We start from the raw sequence: 21369 nt of genomic DNA on the forward strand, positions 1-21369 counted from the left end.
CTTCTTCCTGGTCCCGGGGTATGTCAGTCCTTACTGTCCATTCCATCTAGTCCATCAACCTGGTAGTCTTATGTCCGAGGCTCTTAAGTCTTTTCCATGTCCCTTCTGCAGATCTTTTTCTTGTTTATACCTGCACTTTTCCTTGTCTTTTGTCGATCTCTTTCTTAATTTCTTTCCTTTCTCGTTGAGGAGTAGGTCTCGGGGAGATTCCTTCCCAAAATTATCTCCATCTCCCCTCATCAGATCAGCCCATTCCCCACAGTCCCACTCCCCACAGTCAGCAGTGGAATCCAGAAAATATTTAAAAGCATGTTTCAAAGTCCCTCCGAGATTAAGAACCCCCACAGCTCCAGACTCCCCCTGGCCCACTCCGAATTCAATCTTCAAAAATGACGGATTATGCTTCTGCAGGGCCTCGGGTCTCTCCATTTGTATTACTTGAGGTTCAACAGCAACCTCCTTCATTATCTTCTGCGCTTGCCCTTGCCCTGTCAAAATGGGTTCCTGGGTTGGTTCCTGAATGGTTTCTATATGAGTTTTCACCGCCTGACCAAAGTTTTCAATTGCAACAGTCATCAAGTCCATCTTCTCATGCATCTGCTCCAACAAAGCGCAAGCACCAAAACTTCTTCTAAACACATTTTTTATCCAAGGTCAGAGACTGGTCCCACAATCCTAATCTCCCAGCTGTAAAATCCCCAAGTCAACTGCAGCAACAATTTAACAAGCTCCCTCTGGAGGAGACAATTTCTATTTGTATCCATCTTTTGAAAGCAGATCCAACACAAGGAAATTACTTTCACTTTTCAAATATTTTGTTTCTTTTGAATGCAAAAGGCAACATTGGAGTCAATTTGTTTGTCTTTTTTAAACTATCCGTCAAAGACGTTCCCTTCACAGTCAATGAACATCCCCAAAGATTTCTGTCTCTGACACCCCGTTCCCAGGTTTGAGACGGTGGAAATTTATCTTTCTTTACTCTCTCTCCTGCAGGCTTGAATAGTCAAAGTCCCCCCCCCCACTTTCTCCTGCTTCCAAGGGGGGTTTTGGTGGTTATAAATGAAGAAAATTTAGACCTTTATATTCGACTTTCCAGACTTTAGCTTGCAAGGTTTTTGTCTATTTACAAAAGCGGAAGGCGGACTTCCTGTTTTGAACCTTCCCGCTTCGGTGCCAAATTAACATGTTTCTTAATCCAATTTTCTGTTTCTACTCACGGGTACTTGTTTTAGAATCCAATTGTCCACAGGAAAAAGTCAGCGCTCTCTGGCAACGGCTGTGCGGCTTCACTCCACAAAAGTAGCAGTCGATTCAAAACACCGCGCTGCTCACCCCACGTCGCTTCAGAACCCCAAAAAAGGGTTTCCCTGCGAGTAGGGGAGGCGCTCCTGGTGTCAGCCGAATCCCACATTCCCAGGCTTCATCCGCCTGGGATTTTTGGAGGGTCTCCGCCTTCGCCGCGGCGGCAAGACCCGATTTTTGCGGAGCGGGTTCCTCCCGATCAGAGGAACTCCGCCATTGCCGATGGCACTAACCCAGAAGTCTGTTGTTCCTTTATTTTTGTTAGAAGCTGCCTATCAATCAGATGGGTGGGGTATAAGAAATTATATTATTATTATTATTATTATTATTTCTATTGCTATTTTTAGTTCATTGCTTTTTTATGTTTTCAAGAGTTGCCTTTACTGCTAATTTATGGTTTTATTCTCTTTGTAAATCACACTGCAATCAAGCTGTGTGTAAATTTTGTGAAACAAATCACATTATCTGAGGTCACTAAATTTGCTCCTGTCACTTCTGAACCTCCCCCAGCGATGCATCGACTGGAACCGGGACATCCTCAAGAAGGAGTTGGGTCTGGCAGAAAAGGACATCATTGACCTCCCAGCCCTCTTCAAGATGGACAAGCAAGGCAAAGCAATGGCTTACTTCCCCAACATGGTGAGAATTGTCACGTGGGGTATTTAGCAAAAGAATTGGCTGGATCCCAGGGCTAATCACAGTCTCCAGCAAAAGAGAGTCCCCAGCAGAGTTTTAAAAGTGTAGCATTAAACCTTTTAATATCCTGTTTGGTCTGCTACCAGAGCTTCTCCATTTCTACCGCTCTTAGCATTAAACATACCAGACACCTTAGTAAGTTTAAAAGCTGTACTTACGAAACTCCAATGGTCAGATTCAAGCATTATTCTGTGCAGCAGCAGCAAGAAGAACGCAGGCAGAAAGTCTACATCCTATCTCGGGGAATTCATATAGTGAAAGACAAAGGAGGAAACTTAACTTCCTTCCAGGTGAGGAGTGTGATCTAATTGATTAACTAGCATATCCAAAGTAGAGCCTGGATAGCTCAGTTGGTTAGAGCCTGGTGCTGATAATGCCAAGGGGTCCCGAGGATCATCTAGTCCAGCCCCCTGCAAATCAGGAATATGCAGCTGTCCCATACAGGGATCGAACCTGCAACCTTGATGCTCCACACTCTAACCAGCTGAGCTATCCATATTTATTTACAATCAAGCGGCATATACATTTTATGAACTAAATAAATGAACCAAATAAGATGGGTGCTGGATAAAGCAGTTGGCTGGAGGAGACAGCCCAAGGAAGGACCGCAGCCTGGTCTCTTTTTTGCTCTCTCCGTCTCCTTTTGTTTTGATATATAGTTTTATTAAATCTCCAAAGATATTTCAAAACACTGATCACCCTATAGAGCATTTTTTTATACATGCATGACTTCTTGACTTCCCACCCCTCCTTTCCTGATGTTTATTTTTATTACTCCTTTTTATTCGCTGTTGTAAAACACACACGTTTTTATTATCTAAGCCCCGGTATTCTTTCAATAATCTGCTGCTTGTATATCAAATCCTGCCTGCGATTTCATGTATGGGCGATAAGTTTGATAGATAACCCATCAATGGTTTCTTTCCATTCCCCCTTAAACAATTCATCGTTAGGTCCTCATTAGCTCAGCAGTCAATTTCTCCCTCTCCTTTTGCATCCAGGTTAACATGATTGTGCTGTCCAGAGACCTGGGCATCCCCAAGCCGTTTGGGCCTATCATCGAGGCCGAATGCTGCCTGGAGCAGCATGTCTGCTCCCTCCTGGAGCCACTGGGCCTGACCTGCACCTTCATCGACGACGTTTCATCCTACCACAAGCAGCTGGGGGAGGTCCATTGCGGCACCAACGTTCACCGCAAGCCTTCTGCCTTCAAATGGTGGAACGTGACTCCATAGTAATAAGGGGAGATTTCCTGAAAAATGACCCGGGGGTGGGGGGGAGAGGATTCGGACAAGCAGTTTTGCACCCCACGTGCCTTTTTGACCCGAGTCCACCAATCCCGAGTTTCGAATCGGGTTGGTGCCATCCCAGGCGAACGATGGACTCAGGAGACCTCTGTTGGTTGGAGGAGCTGCACAAATCAATAGATGCTTTGTCGGGTGAGTGGGAGAAAACTGTTTGCCTGAATCCTCTGGCAGACGCAGCTTTTTTTTTCCCCTGTTGTTTTCCGTTGCTCGAGGACTGGTGGGGCTCCTTTGGGGTGTGTGTTAACTAGATTTGTGGGGGCTTTCTTTTTCACTGACGACTTTGCGGGTGCTGTGTGCTTCTTTTCCCCTCCCTTCTTTTTGCCTCCCAAAGTCCTTCAGCAGAATGCCAGCTTCCTTTCTCTGTGCATGCTAAAGAAGAAAAACAGAAGACCCGAAGCCCATTCCATATTCTGTGTGTTTTGTGTGTGTATATGCTATAGCTTTTTGGAAGTCGTGGCAGCTGGAGACAGGAGCTCGTATCTAGAGAAGTCCTCCCTGGCTTGTAGGCCCCTTAGTGTATTAACTTCCATGGGTCTACTCTTGGGTAGGATCGGATACAAGCCTATATAACTGGTTTTGGGGCATTATACCAAAAATAGTATCATAACAAATGGAAAGACGCTTCTGAGTTGGTAACAATAATAATAATAATAATAAAATGGGGGAAACGCTCTTGTTGGTCTTTTTAAAAGTGGTTGTATTTGTGCATTCCTTTGGGTTGCCAGGATCCTTTGGGTTCCATATCCCTTACATTCAAGGTGTTCAAAGCAACCTTCCTCAGCCACCAGGTCAGTGGTGTCCTCCTGATGTTCTCTACACACATTTAAAGCCCCTCAAAAGCACGGAGGTTATTCGTGGAGACTTAGTCGTAGGGTGCAGATTTCCACAAGAACCTAAGCAGCGCCTGCTGGATCGAGCCAAGAGCATCCTGTTCTCACAGTGGCCCCAAAGGGAGACCCAAAAGCAGCAGCCAAGTCCAACGCAAGAAGATCCATGGGGAGAGGCAACCCTCTGGGCCCAGGACCTTGAAATCAGCAAGGCTGTTGCCAGAGAGGCCTGTGCTTTTGACCCTATGAATCTGAGGTTTTTATCCGCGCCAGCCACACACACTGGTGCAATTGCACAGCTCGCCAATCGGTGTGGAAGAGTGAAAAGGTTTGCAAGCATTGGAAGAAATTGGTCTTCCTCCCAGAAACTTGAGGACTAGAAACTTAAACCTTTCTGTAGGAGGAGAAAGAACAGGTTCCCCGAAAGAATGAGGTAACAGGCCTCCTCCTCCGAGGAAAGGTATTCTTTGCATGTGCCGCATTAATATCCAAATATGACATATACAGAGAGAAAGAAGAGGCCAAAATCAAGAGCCCCCTGGCCCTGACAGGGGTATCAAATGAAATGAGGGAGATCGGATTAAGAGGGCTGCAGGGGTGATCTGAGAAGGCCCCCAGCTGCCTTTAAAAAACTAAATTAAAAAACCCCACAAAACTTCCCAGGCATTCGGACAGCGCCACCGCTGACAGTAATGTCAGCCGGAGCTGAGCAATGGAATTAAAATTAGTCCCATGTCTTTCCAGTGGGGTTAAGCATCTCACATGGTGCAGGACCCTCCTCTCCAATACCGGCTAGGAGAGAGAATTGCAATGACATGGCCGCCTCTGCTTGGGCACATGCCAACTCTGGGAAGCTGAGATGGCGGCCTGAGATGGAGCGCATAACTCCCTGGAGTCGTGATCGCCTCTCCCCCTTTGTTGTGGGCGAGGGTAGGGTTACCCACCAGCAGCTGGAGCTGCAGCAGCTGAGGCCAACGAAAGGAGAGGTGGCCCTGCGTCAGGACCTCTGGCTGGCCGGCACATCGTTGCCCCCGTCCCACATAGATGCTAATCCCGGAATTATTGACATGTCGCATGCCTCCCAAACGAAGGGATCTAATGATGCCATCTAATACATGAAAAATGTTGGCTGAGGAGGACCCCCGTTCCCGGCCCCAGCTAAAGCAAGGAGGGCCAGAGCTGGATCCCTGAGACAGTTGATCCACAAGGGTGATGAGGAATGGGGCCGCAGATTCCAACTAGCCTTGGAATCCCCTTTCCCCTTTACTTAAAACAGTGCCCCCTTTTCCCCAGTCCTGCCTGACACCACAGCTCTCCTGTCGGTGCAGAGCACGGGAGCTTGCCAGCTTTGGAAGTCAGTCTTTTACTCACAGTGGTGAGGACTAGAAACTTGCAACTCACCAGCCGGGTGCTCACATTACAGGCAGGTCCCTGGTTTTCTCGCCGGCGTCGCCAGGTAAAGCTAGGAACGTGCCTGAAACCTGGGACAGCTGATACCAGTCAGAGTAAGCCAAGGTTTCCCAAACTTGGGTCTCCAGCTGTTTTTGGACTACAATTCCCATCATCCCTGACCACTGGTCCTGCTAGCTAGGGATGATGGGAGCTGTAGTCCACAAACAGCTGGAGAGACAAGTTTGGGAAACCCTGCTCTAAGAGCCTGACTTGGCATAAGGCACTTTCCTCCGTTCCTATTTAAGTCACCCCTCAATTTGCAGCGATAAGGACTAGAAGCATGCTTTGTTTTTAAGGGAAAAGATGTTCAGTTCTTGACATCTCCAGGCAGGGCTGGGAATGGAACCTGCCTGGAAACCCTGAGAGCTGAAATCAGTTGCCATTGCTTCTGGCAATTACAGGACACAAACAGAAAACCAACCAAAAACCCCACCCTCTGCCTTCCCCACCAAGCACCTGACATGACCCACTCAGCTCCTTTGCAAGATAAGGTAGCCCTGCTGAATTTTGCACAGCTCAACTACAGAGCTTTCCCCCCTTTTCCTGTTTTGCATCCATTGAAGATGATGATGTCTACATTCACTGCAACAACTTGAGCAGGGAGAGTCAGGCTACTGACCTCCAACCGTCACTGGTTGGCTGATGGTCATGCATGAAGGGAGCTGGCATCCGTGCATGGAAAGAAGGCAAAGTAGTGATGGGGGGAATTAGGGGCAGTAAAGGCAAGTGACGGCAAAGGTGAGTGATGGCGGGAGAAGGAATCAGGCAACACCTGGGGGGCTGCGGCTGCTACATCCCTGTGTGTAAAGGAGGCAGAGTTGTGATGGAGACCCAGGGGCAGGAAAGGCAAGCGATGGTCAGCCTGCAACAGCGGAACCTGTGGCCCTCCAGATGTTGGCAGATGCCAACTCCCAAGATCCCTGCCAGCTGGCATGCCCAGTGGTGAGGGACGATGAGGGTCGCTTCAGCTCAGTAACCTTCAGAAGGCGCCAAACTGGTGAGCCCTGACCTAGAGAAAGACACCAAAGCCATCATTCTGCCGCCTACAGGATGAAACATCACTGCTATTTGGACGTGCCTAGCCAAGCAATCAACGTGGGGAGAGATTTTACATTCCTTGCTGAAAGGGAAATAATGCAGCTCCCCCAACTCACTGTGATTAAACTGTTCACTTGTGGCACAAATTCAGGCCATGCTACCCTCTTCCGGACGGTTTGGCTAACACAGTTGGTCACCTCAAATTTCAGGGGCGTCCTATGTGAAGCCAAAACCCAGCCTTCCCTGTCTCCCCGCCTCTCGCCTTCCATTGGATGTCGTACTTGCGACACCCCACAAGCTCTACGTCTCGGTCGTGCCCCCCTGGATGCACCTTTAGCAAACTGAGAGGCAAGCATTTCCACTGCACACAGAAAACTTGCACCAGCCGCCTCCTGCTTGCAGCTGCTCAGCATTGCCAGAATCATTCCTCCCACAGCTGTGTTTGCTTGTTAATTACCACAGAGCCTAGGATTTGCCAATCAGAAGGTCGGCGGTTCGAATCCCCATGACGGGGTGAGCTCCCGTTGCTCTGTCCCAGCTCCTGCCAACCTAGCAGTTTGAAAGCATGTCAAAGTGCAAGTAGATAAACAGGGACTGCTCCGGCGGGAAGGTAAACGGCATTTCCATGCACTGGTCTGGTTCGCCAGAAGCAGCTTAGTCATGCTGGTCACATGCTGTATGCCGGCTCCCTTGGCCAATAAAGCGAGATGAGCGCTGCAACCCCAGAGTCGGCCACGACTGGATCTAATGATCAGGGGTCCCTTTACCTTTACCTTACTCCACCACTGAGCAGCAACAATCCAGCAAAAGGGCCTCATGGCTCCCAGATGCTGGGAGCCGGAGTCTAGCAATTTATTGAGAACCACAAGCTCTCCATACTTGAACTGGACCGTCACTAGCCTTCGCTGCCCCTAGCTGCCATCATGCTAGTCATCATCCCTGAATATAGGCCGGGCTGGCTGGTGCTGTTGGGAGTTGGAGTCTAGCAATTTATTGAGAACTACAAGCTCTTCATCCCTGAACTGGACCATCACTTGCCTTCACTGTCCTTAGCTGCCTCCAATGCAACTATGGCTTCTTTAAACACAGGGACAAGGAATCTTCAACCGTGCAAATGTTAGCATGGGACAACTCCCATAATCTCTGATCGTTTGGAGTCTCTGGAAGACCATCGTCCCTGAACTGGACCATCACTTGCCTGCCCTGCCCTGAGCTCAACGCTTTCCTTTAATGCAGGGGTGGGGAACCAGTGGTTCGACTCGCTCCAAGGCAGCTTCAAGGATCTCAGTCATGTTCCATCCCAAGACTCTCACAACAACCCTCCGAGGTAGGTCGCGCTGAGAGATTATGATTGTCCCATGGCTGGGGAAGAGAACAGACCACAGATTTGAACCCAGGTCCCCCTAGTCCTAGCCTGACACTGCAAACAACAACAACACCAATCTGCACACCCCACAAAACATCCAGCAAGGTTTGGGGTCCAAACGTTCCATTTATTTCACCGTTTCCTTCTTTCCTCCCCCTCCCCAGTGCTCCCCAGCCGCCATTTTCCTCCCAGCCTCCCCAAACAGGAAATCAGACCAACTAATACAAATCCATACAGACATAAACCCGTTCCTACTTAAACCAGCCAGCAGTGGGGGCCGCGAGGTTTCGTTCTGGTACATGCACCTGCCTGTGGGCCTGGAATCTGCGCCACGTGGACTTTGCCGGGAAAGAAAAGTTCAGAGCTCTGTTCCCTCACAAAAGCGCCTCGTTCCTCAGCTGGCCCACCTCACTGCACCATCGCCGGCCGCCCACCAAGCTGCGTCGAGGGGCAGCACCCAGAAACGCCGCAAGCAAGAATCCCGACTCCCCTCCCCTGGTGGACCTCACACCAGTTTTCTGTCCCTAATTGAAAAGCCCCGCTCTTCCGGAAGCTCAAGCAAGGAACCCTGCGTGTTCACCCCTGTGTTCTGCTAGTCAAGAACAGAACCACAGAATGGTAGAGTTGGGAGGGACCCCCAAGAGTCAGGCATCACGGCTCACAACAGTCAGTGCTGTGCCGCTGACGGTTCCCCCACCCCGTTGGCAGCCCTTAAATGCGGACAGTGTTGATCCGCAGCGGCTGCACGTTCTTCCCGTTGGCGTGGCTCTGCCCCGGGCTGAAGTAGGAGCAGAGCTTGCCCGGGAAGCGCTCCCGGAAGGTGTACAGCCAGGACATGTCATCCGCGTTGTAAAAGATCAGGAGGCCGCGGTCATAGTCCAAGAAGACGCCCACCTTCTCCAGCTTGCTCTTGACGTTCAGCCGGGTCCAGGGCTCCGTGCAAGCGCTGTACTGGTTGCCGTCATGCATGACGATGCAGTAGAAGCCGCGGCTGGGCTGGATCTGGATACTGCCCTTGCGTGTGACGGCCTCGTGCGCCAGGCCGATCATCCACTGCGTCTTCTCCGAGACCACCACCTCCCAGTAGTGCACCCCGCCGCCAAAGGCCTCCGAGCCCAGCACTGAGACCTCCACGTCAAAGCGCTTGGGGGAGTCCTGCAGCGGCTGCGGGTGCAGGTTGCCGTAGGCCACGATGGTGCAGTCATCGGAGAGGATGAGGCGCTGGTGGGCCGTGGAGGGGTCCAGCGTGAGGGTGGCAGGCACTGTGGGGAGAAATATGTTGCTATTTATTCATTTTGTAATATTTCTACACCGCTTGGTTATGGGAGGGTGGGAACTCCCCTGGGCCATGTTCAGAAAGTGGTGGGGGGGGGATGAGTGTCCAGACCCCTGGGCTCTCACTTGTGGGGTGCCTCAGGGTTCTGTCCTCTCCCCCATGCTTTTCAACATCTACATGCAGCCACTGGGAGAGATCATCAGGGGGTTTGGGCTGGGTGTTCATCAGTATGCGGATGATACCCAGCTCTACCTCTCTTTCAAATCAGAACCAGTGAAGGCGGTGAAGGTCCTGTGTGAGTGTCTAGAGGCGGTTGGAGGATGGATGGCGGCTAACAGGTTGAGGATGAATCCTGACAAGTCAGAAGTACTGTTTTTGGGAGACAGGAGGCAGGCAGGTGTGGAGGAGTCCCTGGTCCTGAATGGGGTAACTGTGTCCCTGAAGGACCAGGTGCGCAGCCTGGGAGTCATTTTGGATTCTCAGCTGTCCATGGAGGTGCAGGTCAATTCTGTGTCCAGGCGGCTGTCTACCAGCTCCATCTGGTACGCAGGCTGAGACCCTACCTGCCCGCAGACTGTCTGGCCAGAGTGGTGCATGCTCTGGTTATCTCTTGCTTGGACTACTGCAATGCACTCTATGTGGGGCTACCTTTGAAGGGGACCCGGAAACTACAACTAATACAGAATGAGGCAGCTAGACTGGTGACTGTGGGCAGCCACCGAGACCACATAACACCGGTCTTGAAAGACCTAAATTGGCTCCCAGTACATTTCCAAGCACAATTCAAAGTGTTGGTGCTGACCTTTAAAGCTCTAAATGGCCTCGGTCCAGTATACCTGAAGGAGCTTCTCCACCCCCATCGTTCTACCCGGACACTGAGGTCCAGCGCCGAGGGCCTTCTGGAGGCTCCCTCAGTGCGAGAAGCCAAGTTACAGGGAACCAGGCAGAGGGCCTTCTCGGTAGTGGCACCCACCGGTATTTTAAACTTTCACCACTGTAACTAAGCCAAGTTTTACTGCCTCTGCAACTTTTTTCTGAATGCTGTATGGAATAGCACATGAATGTGACCTTTGGAGAGTTTGTAAGTTTACCATATTTAATTTCCCAAACATGTGGTCTTTTTAGATGCGAGGGGAGTTCTGAAACTCACAAGGGCATATTTCAACGGTCTAACAACCTATATTTCCATGCTTTACTTTGCTGCGTCCTTTATGATTTTAAATCTCTTCTTGGGTTCTCTCACCAAACGTGGATTGTGGCATTCTACTTTTACACCTATTTTTTTTCCTTGCACCAACACTAAGAACCTTCCTTTCCCAACAACACCTTTGAAGTGGAGGTCTTTTATCCCAGTCTACATCTACCTCAAACTTGCAACTGTCACATAAAGCTGATTTTGTTGCGGCCGTTCACTGTTATAATCGGGATATTTTTACAGGAAGCAATTCAGAAATGAAGCAAACACAATTCGCTCACCTGGGTGGATGTCCTGAAAAAGAGATTTCCAGATCGTGTACTGCAAGGGGCCCATATACTTGGAGGTGGGGAAGTCCTCGTACGTGAGGCTCGTTTCGTGGATCTTGCCCTTGAGCCTTGTGAGGAGGAAGAGAACCAGGGTGAGCAAGGAGCACGTGGGCTGCACACACTTTCAATGGGTCTACTTGGTGTTTGCTAGACACAGTGGCTGTACTCTGCCTCCATGGCCAGAGGCAGTGATGCTTCTGAATGCCAGGTGCTGGAAAACACACCTTTAGTTTTTCCTTTCTTTCCCTTCTCCCTCTCTCTTTTACTTGTCTTTTCTTTCTGACTTTTGTCCTTTTTTAGACTGTTTATCTTAATATAGCATAAAAAGTAGCTGTTTTGTCTTCGTATTTTATAAAAAAAGATGCTTTGCAATGGGTTTGTATTTTTGTATAGCTGTGAATAAACATCAAGCTGAAAGAATGAAGGAACACAGGAGGGGAGAATTGCTCTTTTACTGAGGTCCGGCTCACTGGAGCATCTGGCTGGCCCCTGTGAGTCAGTAATATCCAAGGCAACACAATGACCAAATACAATGATACGATATCAATAGACACTCTTTATATGATATGAAACACCATATTTTTGCTCCATAAGACGCACCCGACCATAAGACGCACCTAGTTTTTAGAGGAGGAAAACAAAAGCAGAAGGATACAAAAATGATTCATAAACCCATCTATATGATGAATGGAAAAGCACCGTATTTTTTGCTCTATAAGACGCACCAGACCACAAGACGCACCTAGTTTTTGGAGGAGGAAAACAAGAAAAAAAATATTCTGAATCTCAGAAGCCAGAACAGCAAGAGGGATCGCTGTGCAGTGAAAGCAGCGATCCCTCTCGCTGTTCTGGCTTCTGGGATAGCTGCGCAGCCTGCATTCGCTCCATAAGACGCACACACATTTCCCCTTACTTTTTAGGAGGGAAAAAGTGAGTCTTATAGAACAAAAAATACGGTATAACAACAATTGCTATGAAGCAGTGGTCATAAAGTTATGAAGAATAATTCCACGAAACAGTGGGTATATCCGGAATCACTGTTCACAACGTCTGTTTGCAAACTACTTCAGCAGCGTTGGACGCCATAAACAAAGCTTTACAGCCTGTTTTCACCAGATAATAATCTGATCCATTGCTTCTTCCAGAGACTTGCATTGTCTTCAAAGACTTTCAGAGACTTATAAGACTTATCTTTATTTGGTTTCACGTTTTCAAGAGAATCCATTAAGAGTGCATATTTGGTGACTTTCAGAGATTCGTAAGTTTTCTGTTTATGTGATTTCATATATTTCGTATTCTATAAAGAGTGTATATTGATATCGTATCATTGTATTTGGTCATTGTGTTGCCTTGGATATTACTGACTACTGCAACCCAGGGGTTAAACTGTTTGCCCCCTGTGAGAACAGGAAGCTGGCCTGGTCAGCAGCCCCCTCCCTATGTTCCTACGAGTGATGTTTAGTCTGAGGCAGCTGGGGAAGGCTGCTCTATCCCTGGTGTCAGCCGCCCGCGCAACTCGGCCTACCTCTCGGACAAGGACGCAATGCCAGCCAGGAAGGAGTGCTTGTCCGCCTCGGCCAGCCGCTCCTGGAGGATCTGGCTGCCCTCCTGGACTTTGCGGAGCTGCTGGCTGTAGCGCTGGATCTTCTGCTCGATGTCCGTCAGAGTCCGGGCCGTGTCCGCCTCCAGCTCCTCCAACATGGCCTTCTGGCGCTCGCGGAGCAGGCGGTGCAGCCGTTCAAACGCCTCCCCAATCGTGGCCCGCAGGCTCTTGGCGGAGGACTGCGTAGAGAGAATGAGATGCAAGCAAGTCATGGGCAGAACTTGGCTTCCCCCTGATGAAGACCCGTGATCGCCTCGATACCGCCCTGCAGGATTGTTGTGCGAAGACGGGGATCTTGCAGATCTTGCGACTTGTTTAAAGCCGTGTGGGTGGGGGACGGGGTGGGGAAAGAGACCTCCCATTTTGATGAGAGGTGTGACTTTAAAGTTGCAAAATAACCAAGCAGGGGACTGAGTGAGGGAGAACAACAATGGGATATCAGCTCAGCCCAAGGCATGACAGATCACAGAAACAACTGGGGAAATATATATATATCCCATTTTACAAGGACAGGAAAAAACAATATGGATGGAATAAATGTCACACACAGGAAGAACAAGGATATAGTTTTGAGATCCTCACTTGTAGTTTCATAAATCATTTAATGTGTCAACACAAATAGAAATTATAAATATTGCAGCTGTTGTATTATTATGACTGGAATGTAACTGAAATCAGTAAGATTTTGGAATGCAGAAATAAAGAAAATCATCAATTCTAGCATGTGGGGGGAACTTTATCTAAACTATATAATTTGGTATTTAAATGATTGATTTTAGTAATTGTAATATAAATTGGTATTGTTATAATGAGGCTTTTAATGAGGGGATGGAGAACCCTGGGCCCTCCAGATGTGGACGGCCTCCTTCAACTCCCTTCATCCCTGACCACTGCCCATGATGGCTGTTGGGAGTTCGAATCCAGGAACATCTGGAGAGACACAGGTTTCCCCATCCCTGCCTTAAAAGAAGGGCTGCAGGTCAGCGGTAGATGCCCAGCTCCATTTGCAGAAGGCACCAGCTTCAAACCTCAGCAGCACCTTCAGGTAATACAGTGGTAAAAGGTAAAGGTAAAGGGACCCTGACGTTTAGGTCCAGTCGTGACCGACTCTGGGGTTGCGGCGCTCAACTCGCTTTATTGGCCGAAGGAGCTGGCGTACAGCTTCCGGGTCATGTGGCCAGCATGACTAAGCCGCTTCTGGCGAACCAGAGCAGCGCACGGAAACGCCATTTACCTTCCCGCTGGAGCGGTACCTATTTATCACCTTGCACTTTGACGTGCTTTTGAACTGCTAAGTTGGCAGGAGCAGGGACTGAGCAACGGGAGCTCACACTGTTGCAGGGATTCGAATCGCCGACCTTCTGATCAGCAAGCCCTAGGCTCTGTGGTTTAATCCACAGCACCTCCCGTGTCCCTTAATACAGTGGTACCTCGGGTTAAGTACTTAATTTGTTCCGGAGGTCCGTTCTTAACCTGAAACTGTTCTTAACCTGAGGCACCACTTTAGCTAATGGGGCCTCCCGCTGCCGCTGCACTGCTGGAGCACGATTTCTGTTCTCATCCTGAAGCAAAGTTCTTAACCCGAGGTACTATTTCTGGGTAAGCAGAGTCTGTAACCTGAAACGCCTGTAACCTGAAGCGTATGTAACCCGAGGTACCACTGTACTGGGACATCCTCTCCATCGCAAACCCCTGGACAGAAAGTCACGGTCAATCAGGGATAAGGATCAGGTGGTCCTCCAGATATTCCGGAACTACCACTCCCAGCATCCCTGAACACTGGCCACAGTGGCAGAGGCTCTTGGGAGCTGGAGTCCAGCAACATAGCCACCTGCCAGGGATTCCTTGGCCGTGATTCCTGCATTTGACCCTTGGGGATCCCTTCCAGCTCCACAATTCTATGATTCTGTAATGTCAGGAGAGCTGCAGGTTCCCAACCCCTTGCTGCAGACACAGGCAGGTGACGCATCCGGACCATTGGCCCCAACTAGCTCAGTGCTGCCTACTCTGACTGGCAGAGGCTCTCCAGTTTTCCAGGCAGTGGTCTCTCAAAGATGTCTTTGGGGACTGAACCAGGAGCCTTGCACAGATGCTCGGCCAATGAGCTACAGCCTTTCCTGCAAGGCAATGTCGAGCCTGGTGGACTCCAATGGTCGGTCTCACTGTAAGAAACCTCCCTTGTATGCTTCTGCATGCTTAGCACCCGAGCGATGGTCAGGAAAGGGGCCTTGGATGTCGAAACATGAGCAGCGTCACCACCACAAGCCTTTTATCCGAAAGCGCTGCAGTATTTGCACTCTGGGGGGAGCGATCGGATCTGAGCAATGTTCCCAGCTCCCTTCAATCCCCAGAAAACAAGGGGGCTATTCATTGGGTGAGAAGGCAGACACCTGAGGCTTCAAAATCTTTTCCGCAGCTGATATCAACAACTAGAAGGCTTTAAACTAGCATGGGAAGTTTTTTAAAGGGCTCCTTTTAGCAGAAGGCAGGAGCAAAACAGGTGGAAAATCTCTAGTATTGGTTTGCAGTCTTAGAACACAAGTCAAATTTTTCAGGGGTGGGGAGACAAACTGGCATTTATTTAAACCCCGTTTACTTAAAATCAAGAGTGGGGAAATCTGTGGCCCTCCAGATACCACAGAGCTTAATTCACACCATTTGTTCAGAGCCTTGTTGAGGACTAGAAGCCTGTATTTTTATTTTTATTTTTTGAGGAAAGGACCACAGCTCAAGGGCAGAGCATCTTCTTAGCATGCAGACCTTAGCATGAAGGTCCCGGGTTTCGTTTCCTGGCAACATGTCTCTACAGGGCTGGGACTGTCTCCCCAGACTAAAACCCTGGTTGGTCAGTGTTGGCGATACTGGCCTAGATGGACCAAAGGCTTGATTTGGTATAAGGGAACTTCTTATTTAAACCAGCTCTTTGTCCAGAACAATGAGGACTAGAATATTACTCTGTTTTTAGGGGAGGACTATAGCTCAGCGGGAGACACCTTGGTCCCAGGTTCAAACCCCAAAGGCACCAGCTAGGATGAGGAATGTCACCTGCCTGAAACTCAGCGTAGGCAATGATGGGTTTTGCTCAGGAGTCTTCTGCCATCACCCAGGTACAACTTTGGGGCCGGCCAAACCACCACCCCAGCCTTTACCTTTGTCTCGGCCAGCTGCCGTTTCAGGAGAGCCAGGGCTTCTGTGTGGCCGCGCTCGCTGTCCTGCAGAGTCTGCAGCTGCTCCTTAAGTTCCCTCTGAAAAATAGATGGGCAGCAAGGAGGTGATGCAGTGCCCGCAGTTTCAGCATCATCCAGGTGGGTCTCGCACCCATACCCTGCTCCCGCTGCAGAGCTCAGGGGCCCTCCCAGAAGGAGGCAGTTAATCACACAGCACAGAGTTAAACTACGGAACTCCCCACCACAGGAGGCGGTCGTGACAACCAACCTAGACGGCATTAAAGGAGGACTGGGCAAATTCATGGAGGAGGGGAGAGGTGGCTTTTAGCCACAATGGCTCTGCTGTTTGGCCACTGCGAGAACATATAGCTGGACTATATGGGCACAACCAGGGCTTTTTTTCTCAGCCCAAGATCACAAGAACTTAGTTCCGGCACCTCTCTGGTGAGCGCCACAGCCATTCTAAGAGAACAAGGGAGAAGTCCATGGTAAGCGCCATGGGACCCTTCTCCTCCAGCTCATACAGGGACACAACAGGCCTCCTCCTCCACCTCCAAGGGCACAACAGGCACCCTTCTCCAGTTCCCTCCGGGGCAGAACTGGACCCCCTCCCCTCCTCCAGAGGCACAACGGGCACCTGCCTACAAGGCCACAACTGGACACATCTCTTCCAGCTTCCCAGGGGCAGAACAGCTGCCCTTCCCCGCCAGCTGCTACAGAGACACAACAGGCCCCCCCTCTCTCCAGGGGTGCAGCAGACAGCCTCCTCCCCTATCCGGGCCTCCTCCTGCTGCCCGGGCGCAGCAGGCCCCTCCTCCCCTCTGCGCACCTGGAGCTCCTCGAAGGCGTCGTCGAGGCTGGTGACCTGGTGCTGCTCGTGCACGGCCGGCTCGTCGCAGAAGAAGCAGACGACGGCGCGGTCGGTGAGGCAGAAGAGCTTGACCTTGCCGTGCTCCTTGGCGCAGGCGAAGGCGGAGGCGCCGCGCTGCTGCGCGCTCAGCAGGATGGCGTCGAGGGGGAAGGCGGCGTAGCGCTCCACGATGTTGGCCAGCTTGAGGCTGGGCGCCAGCGCCGGCTCGGCGAAGGTGCGCCGGCACTCGGGGCAGTCGCGGGCCGGCGCCGCCTGCGCCTCCTGGCGGCTCCAGTGCTCCGTGATGCAGCGGCGGCAGAAGTAGTGCTCGCAGCCGAAACTCACCGGGTCCTGGTAGATGCTCAGGCAGATGGAGCACAGCAGCTCGTCCTTCAGGCTGCACGACGCGCCCGACGCGCCCGCCATGGCGCGCCACCACCTGGACCCAGCCGCGGCCACCGCTTTGCCCCGGTTCGCCTCGGCCCGATCCGGCCCGGCCCAGCAGCCAGGCGCTTTCTCCGGGCTCCCTTTGTGTCTCCTCCCGAGGACGGCGCGCCCGGTGGAGAGATGGAGAGGGGGGGCCGCGGCGGAGAGGAGCGCAAACCTGGGCGCCTGGACGGCGCGCCCGGTGGAGAGATGGCGAGGGGGGGCCGCGGCGGAGAGGAGCGCAAACCTGGGCGCCTGGACGGCGCGCCCGGTGGAGAGATGGCGAGGGGGCCGCGGCGGAGAGGAGCGCAAAGGGACCGAGAGGAGGGAGAGATGCGTCCGCCTCGCCTTGCCTCCGCCTCCTGCTTCTCTACCTCCGGCTCCTCCCTGCGCCCCCGACGGGCTGCAAAAGGAGGAGCAGGACGAAGAAGAAGAGGCGAGATGGATCGGAAGAGCAGAGCCGGCGCTCCGCCTTCCCGTGTTGGACAAAGCGAGCCGGGATCGCAGGCTGGATGGAGGCTGCGCGGCCCGCTAGGCGGCGCCGGATTCCGGTCTCCGTCGTTTTCACACCATCCCCGAGGGATGACACACAACCGCCTCCCCGCGTTTGGGACAACTTGGTTTTCCAAGCCTTTGGAACTGGCTGCCGAGGGACATCGGGCGGACGCCTTCGACGAACCCTTTCCGGAATCTAGCCAAATCCTACCCAGGTGGTAGGAAAGTTGGTGCAAGTTTAAAAAGAAAAAGAAAGGACATACGCAAAAAAGGAAGGATGCAAACACAACTGAATTGACATTAAAACTAAACACACACCCAAAATGCGAATCTGGGTTGTTTAGTGCAAAATCCCTGGAAAGGATTAGTATTGGCAGTGCTGTTTTCTGGAGGTACGCACACCCCTAAACATGTGGATCTTTGTACTTTGGCCATTTACTGTGTTTATTTTTCCTGATTTGAACTATAAAATGGAGATTTTTTTGAGTCAAAATGAGAATACCGCACCCGTATTTTTATTTTTATTTTAGAAAAAAATGTATTGGGTACTGGTACTGGGAAACCCCGCCAAATGGGTGGGGTATAAATATTAAAATTGTTATTATTGGTTGATGCCAGTTTTAATCTGTTTCAAGTCTGTTTCTATTTTTAACTTTCTGATAGTTTTAAATTGCTGTTGTCAGTTTTTCTTGTTGGTAGTTTTATCTCGTTTCTTAAACTACCCTGAGGTTTCTTTTGTTTTGTGGCCAAGCAAATTTTATGAAATGTAAATAAAATGATGGGAGTCCTGGAGGTGTCTCCTCAGATCCCCTCCAGCCCCAGGCAGGAGTCGGTTTCACACTATGGCGTTTTTAGTGTTGTCGGGCCCTCATGGTGGTTCTCCATAAAACTTCTTGGCACAGGGAGCAAATCAACAAGGGTCGCAGGGGGTTGGACTAGATGGCCCTTGGAGGTCTCATCCAAATCTACCATTCCATGATTGCATGAGGATGAATGGCAAAGAGGTACAAATGAAAACCAGAAACGGCACTAAAGAGGGGCTGGAATGGAATAGGGAGTTGAATAGGCAGAGGTGGTAAGAGACCTCCAGCCTCAGAAGGCCCTTGAGATTGGAATGACACTGATTTTGCAACTTGCCCATTGCCCAAACTATTACAGACTAAACAACAACAAAAGCTCAAAAAGACTCACAATGAGAAACTCAGCAGCCTTTACCAGTTGTATTACCTATTAATGCAAAAGGAACACAAGTAGATCACAGATCATAGATTTGTATGGTTGGAAGGGACCAGGAGGATCATCTAGTCCGACCCTCTGCAATGCACGACCCGGAGATTAAACCCTCCTTTCAGGCAGTGCATTGTTAAACTAGCGGCTACTCCAGTCTCTGCAGAGGAGTCCACGAATACAGTTCTTAAAAGAGGGACGGTTCCTGCCAAGGGTCTAGTCGCAGGGAGTTCCGCGGAGCAGGACCTATCACATTAAAGGCATGGCCACTAGTGAAGGCCAACCGAATATCGGCAACGGCATCCCTTTTTCTTTTGGCACAACTAGGCTAAAATCAAGGATTTCTCCATGGAGATATCTCACCTCTAAACGTGAGATATTTAAGAATGCTTTTATCCAAAGCGAGCCCGGAAGCGCCCGTTCCAAACTCATGGAATGTGTAACTCTTCCTATTCCTATCTCTGATATCACCGCAGCACCTGTCCTCGCGCATGCGTAGAGTCCTCACGTATGAGCGCCGCATCATAGAGACGAGGAGTGGGTGGGTAGAGCGGCTACCTCCCCAATCCCGTGCGAAGGTGCGCTTCTTGTCACGCCCCCACTACGCTCCTCCCCCGACGCATGCGCCGTCCCTACCTCGGCCGCCATCTTCCTTCGCGGGAGGAGGAAGAAAATGGAGCCCGGCGGGGCCCGCCGCGAGAAGCTGCCGCCGCCTCCCATCCCGCTGCCGCAGCAGGGGACGCCTCCCAAGGGCAAGGACGGTCCCAGCAGCCGCCTGGAGAAGGCCAAGCAGCGCGCGGCCCAGCAGGAGCTCAAGCAACGGCAACGGGCCGAGGTGGGCGGGGCCATGCTAATTGGGGCCGGCCGGTCTTCTCGGGCTTGCGCTGCTCTCGCGAGACATGTCTGACGGGGAGGGGAGGGTTAGGCGCCTTCTTGAAGGCAAGATAGGGGTGTGGCTGTACGGTGTTCTCGGGTCAGCGCTGCTCTCGCGAGACGTGGCAGGGAGCAGACTGGCGGAAATTCCGCCCGGTCGGCATCATTGAAGGGCGGCAGTTGACCCGGGGAACTCCCTGCCACTATTACTGTTTCAGGTAGGTAGCCGTGTTGGTCTGACGCAGCCGAAATAATTAAATAAAAATAAAATTGCTCAGTAAGAGACCAACTAAGAGACCAACTATTATTATTGTTGTTGTTAATGATGATTATTATCGGCTTGTATGGGGCTTTAGGGGAAGGGCAGGGTGGATTTGATTTAAATCAAATCGATTTAAATCACTAGTTAGTAAGACTTTATATAATTTTTTTTTTTTTTACAGAAAGACTTCTTATTGCTGGTATAATCTTAATACAGTATTTACAATCATATGAATATTTCATTTTTAGAATAAATTTTTAGAGCAGTTTTTACTGTTATATCAAAAAATACTGATTTGATTATGCTATTAGATATGCATAGACAGATAATTATGAAATTATTGAGAGGTTTAATAAGGTAACCTTATATTTGGACAACTTTTCTGCTGCACTTTATTGGAAGGAGAAAAATAATCACTTCCTTAAAAACAATTTAAACAATGTATTTAACTGAGGCAATAACATTATAGCATATGTATCCATGTTTGTTAACTGATGTGGTTAAACTTTTTTAAAAAATACAACTTAAAACAAATCCTTATTTCCTGATTAGCCTTTGGACTATAATGTAACCTAAAAAGAAAACAATCTTTAGAAAGATTTTTCCTCCAAAAGCATTTTATTTTAAAAATCCAATTTCAATCAAAAACATCTGATTTTCTTTTAATCATTGATTTTTATCCACTCTGTGGACATGTCGTGCTCCTTCTGGGGTACTTTGAGCATCTTTGGTCCCCGCTCTGCACTCACCTGTGGCTTCTAGAAGCTGTCAACACGCAACGGCAGCCTCACCCTGGGAAACAGCTTCCGGCTGCTCCTTCCCCCCACCCCTAAAGAAAGTTTGTGGACCCCTGAATTAAGCAGGAGCCTCTTGTGGCAGGGAGTTCAATAAGCAGCGAGGGCATTTGCGGTAGGAAGCTTGGCTGTGCTTTAAAATCATTTGTATCTATTAATCTACTGCCCAGAGTCTTACGTATTAAAACCGTAGAGCTGTCCTTGTTGGGCCTGCAGATCTACGCCCTCAATAGGGTGATGACTGAGCTGGAGCAGCAGCAGTTTGACGCCTTCTGCAAGCAGATGCAGGCATCCAGCGACTGAGGACGGGAGCCGCACTCCAGACGGGCCGCTCGGAAGACCAGCACTTTCCCACCCATGGCTGCAGGCAGCGGCCAGGCAGAACTGAACACCCAGGAGCAGGGAGGGACAGCCAAGCTCTGCTTCCGATGACACACAGCTGACACTGCCTTACTGGAGCATTCCCCTGCCAAACCTTCCTTGAGTGGAGTTCTCCCTTGAAAACCTGTTCGTTTGTTTTTAAAAAAATCCTATTTATTACTTTGGTTTGAGAAATAAAGTTGTGTTTTTTCAAAAAACAAATAAATGCTTCGTTCTCTCTGTGATAGCATATTTCAGCCTTCACCAAGCTGATGTCTTCTGGCTGCTTTTGACTGCAAATCCCAGAACAATTCGTAAGATGTTGGGGCTGATGGGAGGTGGAGTCCACAGCAGCTGTAGGTTACCGTATTTTTTGCACCATAACACTCACTTTTTTCCTCCTAGAAAGTAAGGGGAAATGTCTGTACATGTTATGGAGTGAATGCCTACGGATGGCGGGGGGATCTACTGCAGTCGTGAGCAGAGGATCCATGGTTCCCCTTCCTTCTCTCCTCCGTGGCTCG

At 50.1% G+C, this 21369-nt stretch overlaps 3 protein-coding genes across 5 annotated transcripts in view; 2 read left to right on the top strand and 1 right to left on the bottom strand.

Moving 5' to 3' along the window:
* Positions 1-3977, top strand: part of PADI2 (peptidyl arginine deiminase 2) — a 72282-nt gene extending 68305 nt beyond the window's left edge. For both annotated transcript variants that reach the window (XM_077930970.1, XM_028741491.2), the window contains exons 15-16: positions 1813-1941; positions 3000-3977. In XM_077930970.1, the coding sequence (XP_077787096.1) occupies positions 1813-1941; positions 3000-3233 (363 nt within the window). In that variant the 3' untranslated portion in view covers positions 3234-3977. The remainder of the gene's footprint in view (positions 1-1812; positions 1942-2999) is intronic.
* On the bottom strand, positions 1724-17173 carry TRIM62 (tripartite motif containing 62). 2 transcript variants are annotated; one of them, XM_077930971.1, is made up of 6 exons: positions 17082-17173; positions 16388-17012; positions 15541-15636; positions 12314-12570; positions 10741-10856; positions 1724-9250 (listed from the first exon to the last, which is right to left on the bottom strand). In XM_077930971.1, the coding sequence occupies exons 2-6, from the start codon at positions 16832-16834 to the stop codon at positions 8700-8702; spliced, it is 1467 nt and encodes a 488-aa protein (XP_077787097.1). In that variant the 5' UTR covers positions 16835-17012; positions 17082-17173; the 3' UTR covers positions 1724-8699. The 2 variants fall into 2 exon arrangements, with proteins under 2 accessions (XP_077787097.1, XP_028597330.2); XM_028741497.2 differs by having other exon boundaries at positions 16388-17173.
* A 2005-nt stretch (positions 17174-19178) lies between these two features.
* SVBP (small vasohibin binding protein) lies at positions 19179-21000 on the top strand. The gene is made up of 2 exons (XM_028741498.2): positions 19179-19391; positions 20702-21000. The coding sequence occupies exons 1-2, from the start codon at positions 19230-19232 to the stop codon at positions 20786-20788; spliced, it is 249 nt and encodes an 82-aa protein (XP_028597331.1). The 5' UTR covers positions 19179-19229; the 3' UTR covers positions 20789-21000.
* The last annotated feature ends 369 nt before the right edge of the window (positions 21001-21369 follow it).

The sequence above is a fragment of the Podarcis muralis genome, chromosome 7 (genome assembly GCF_964188315.1).
Source record: "Podarcis muralis chromosome 7, rPodMur119.hap1.1, whole genome shotgun sequence".
NCBI lineage: Eukaryota > Metazoa > Chordata > Lepidosauria > Squamata > Lacertidae > Podarcis > Podarcis muralis.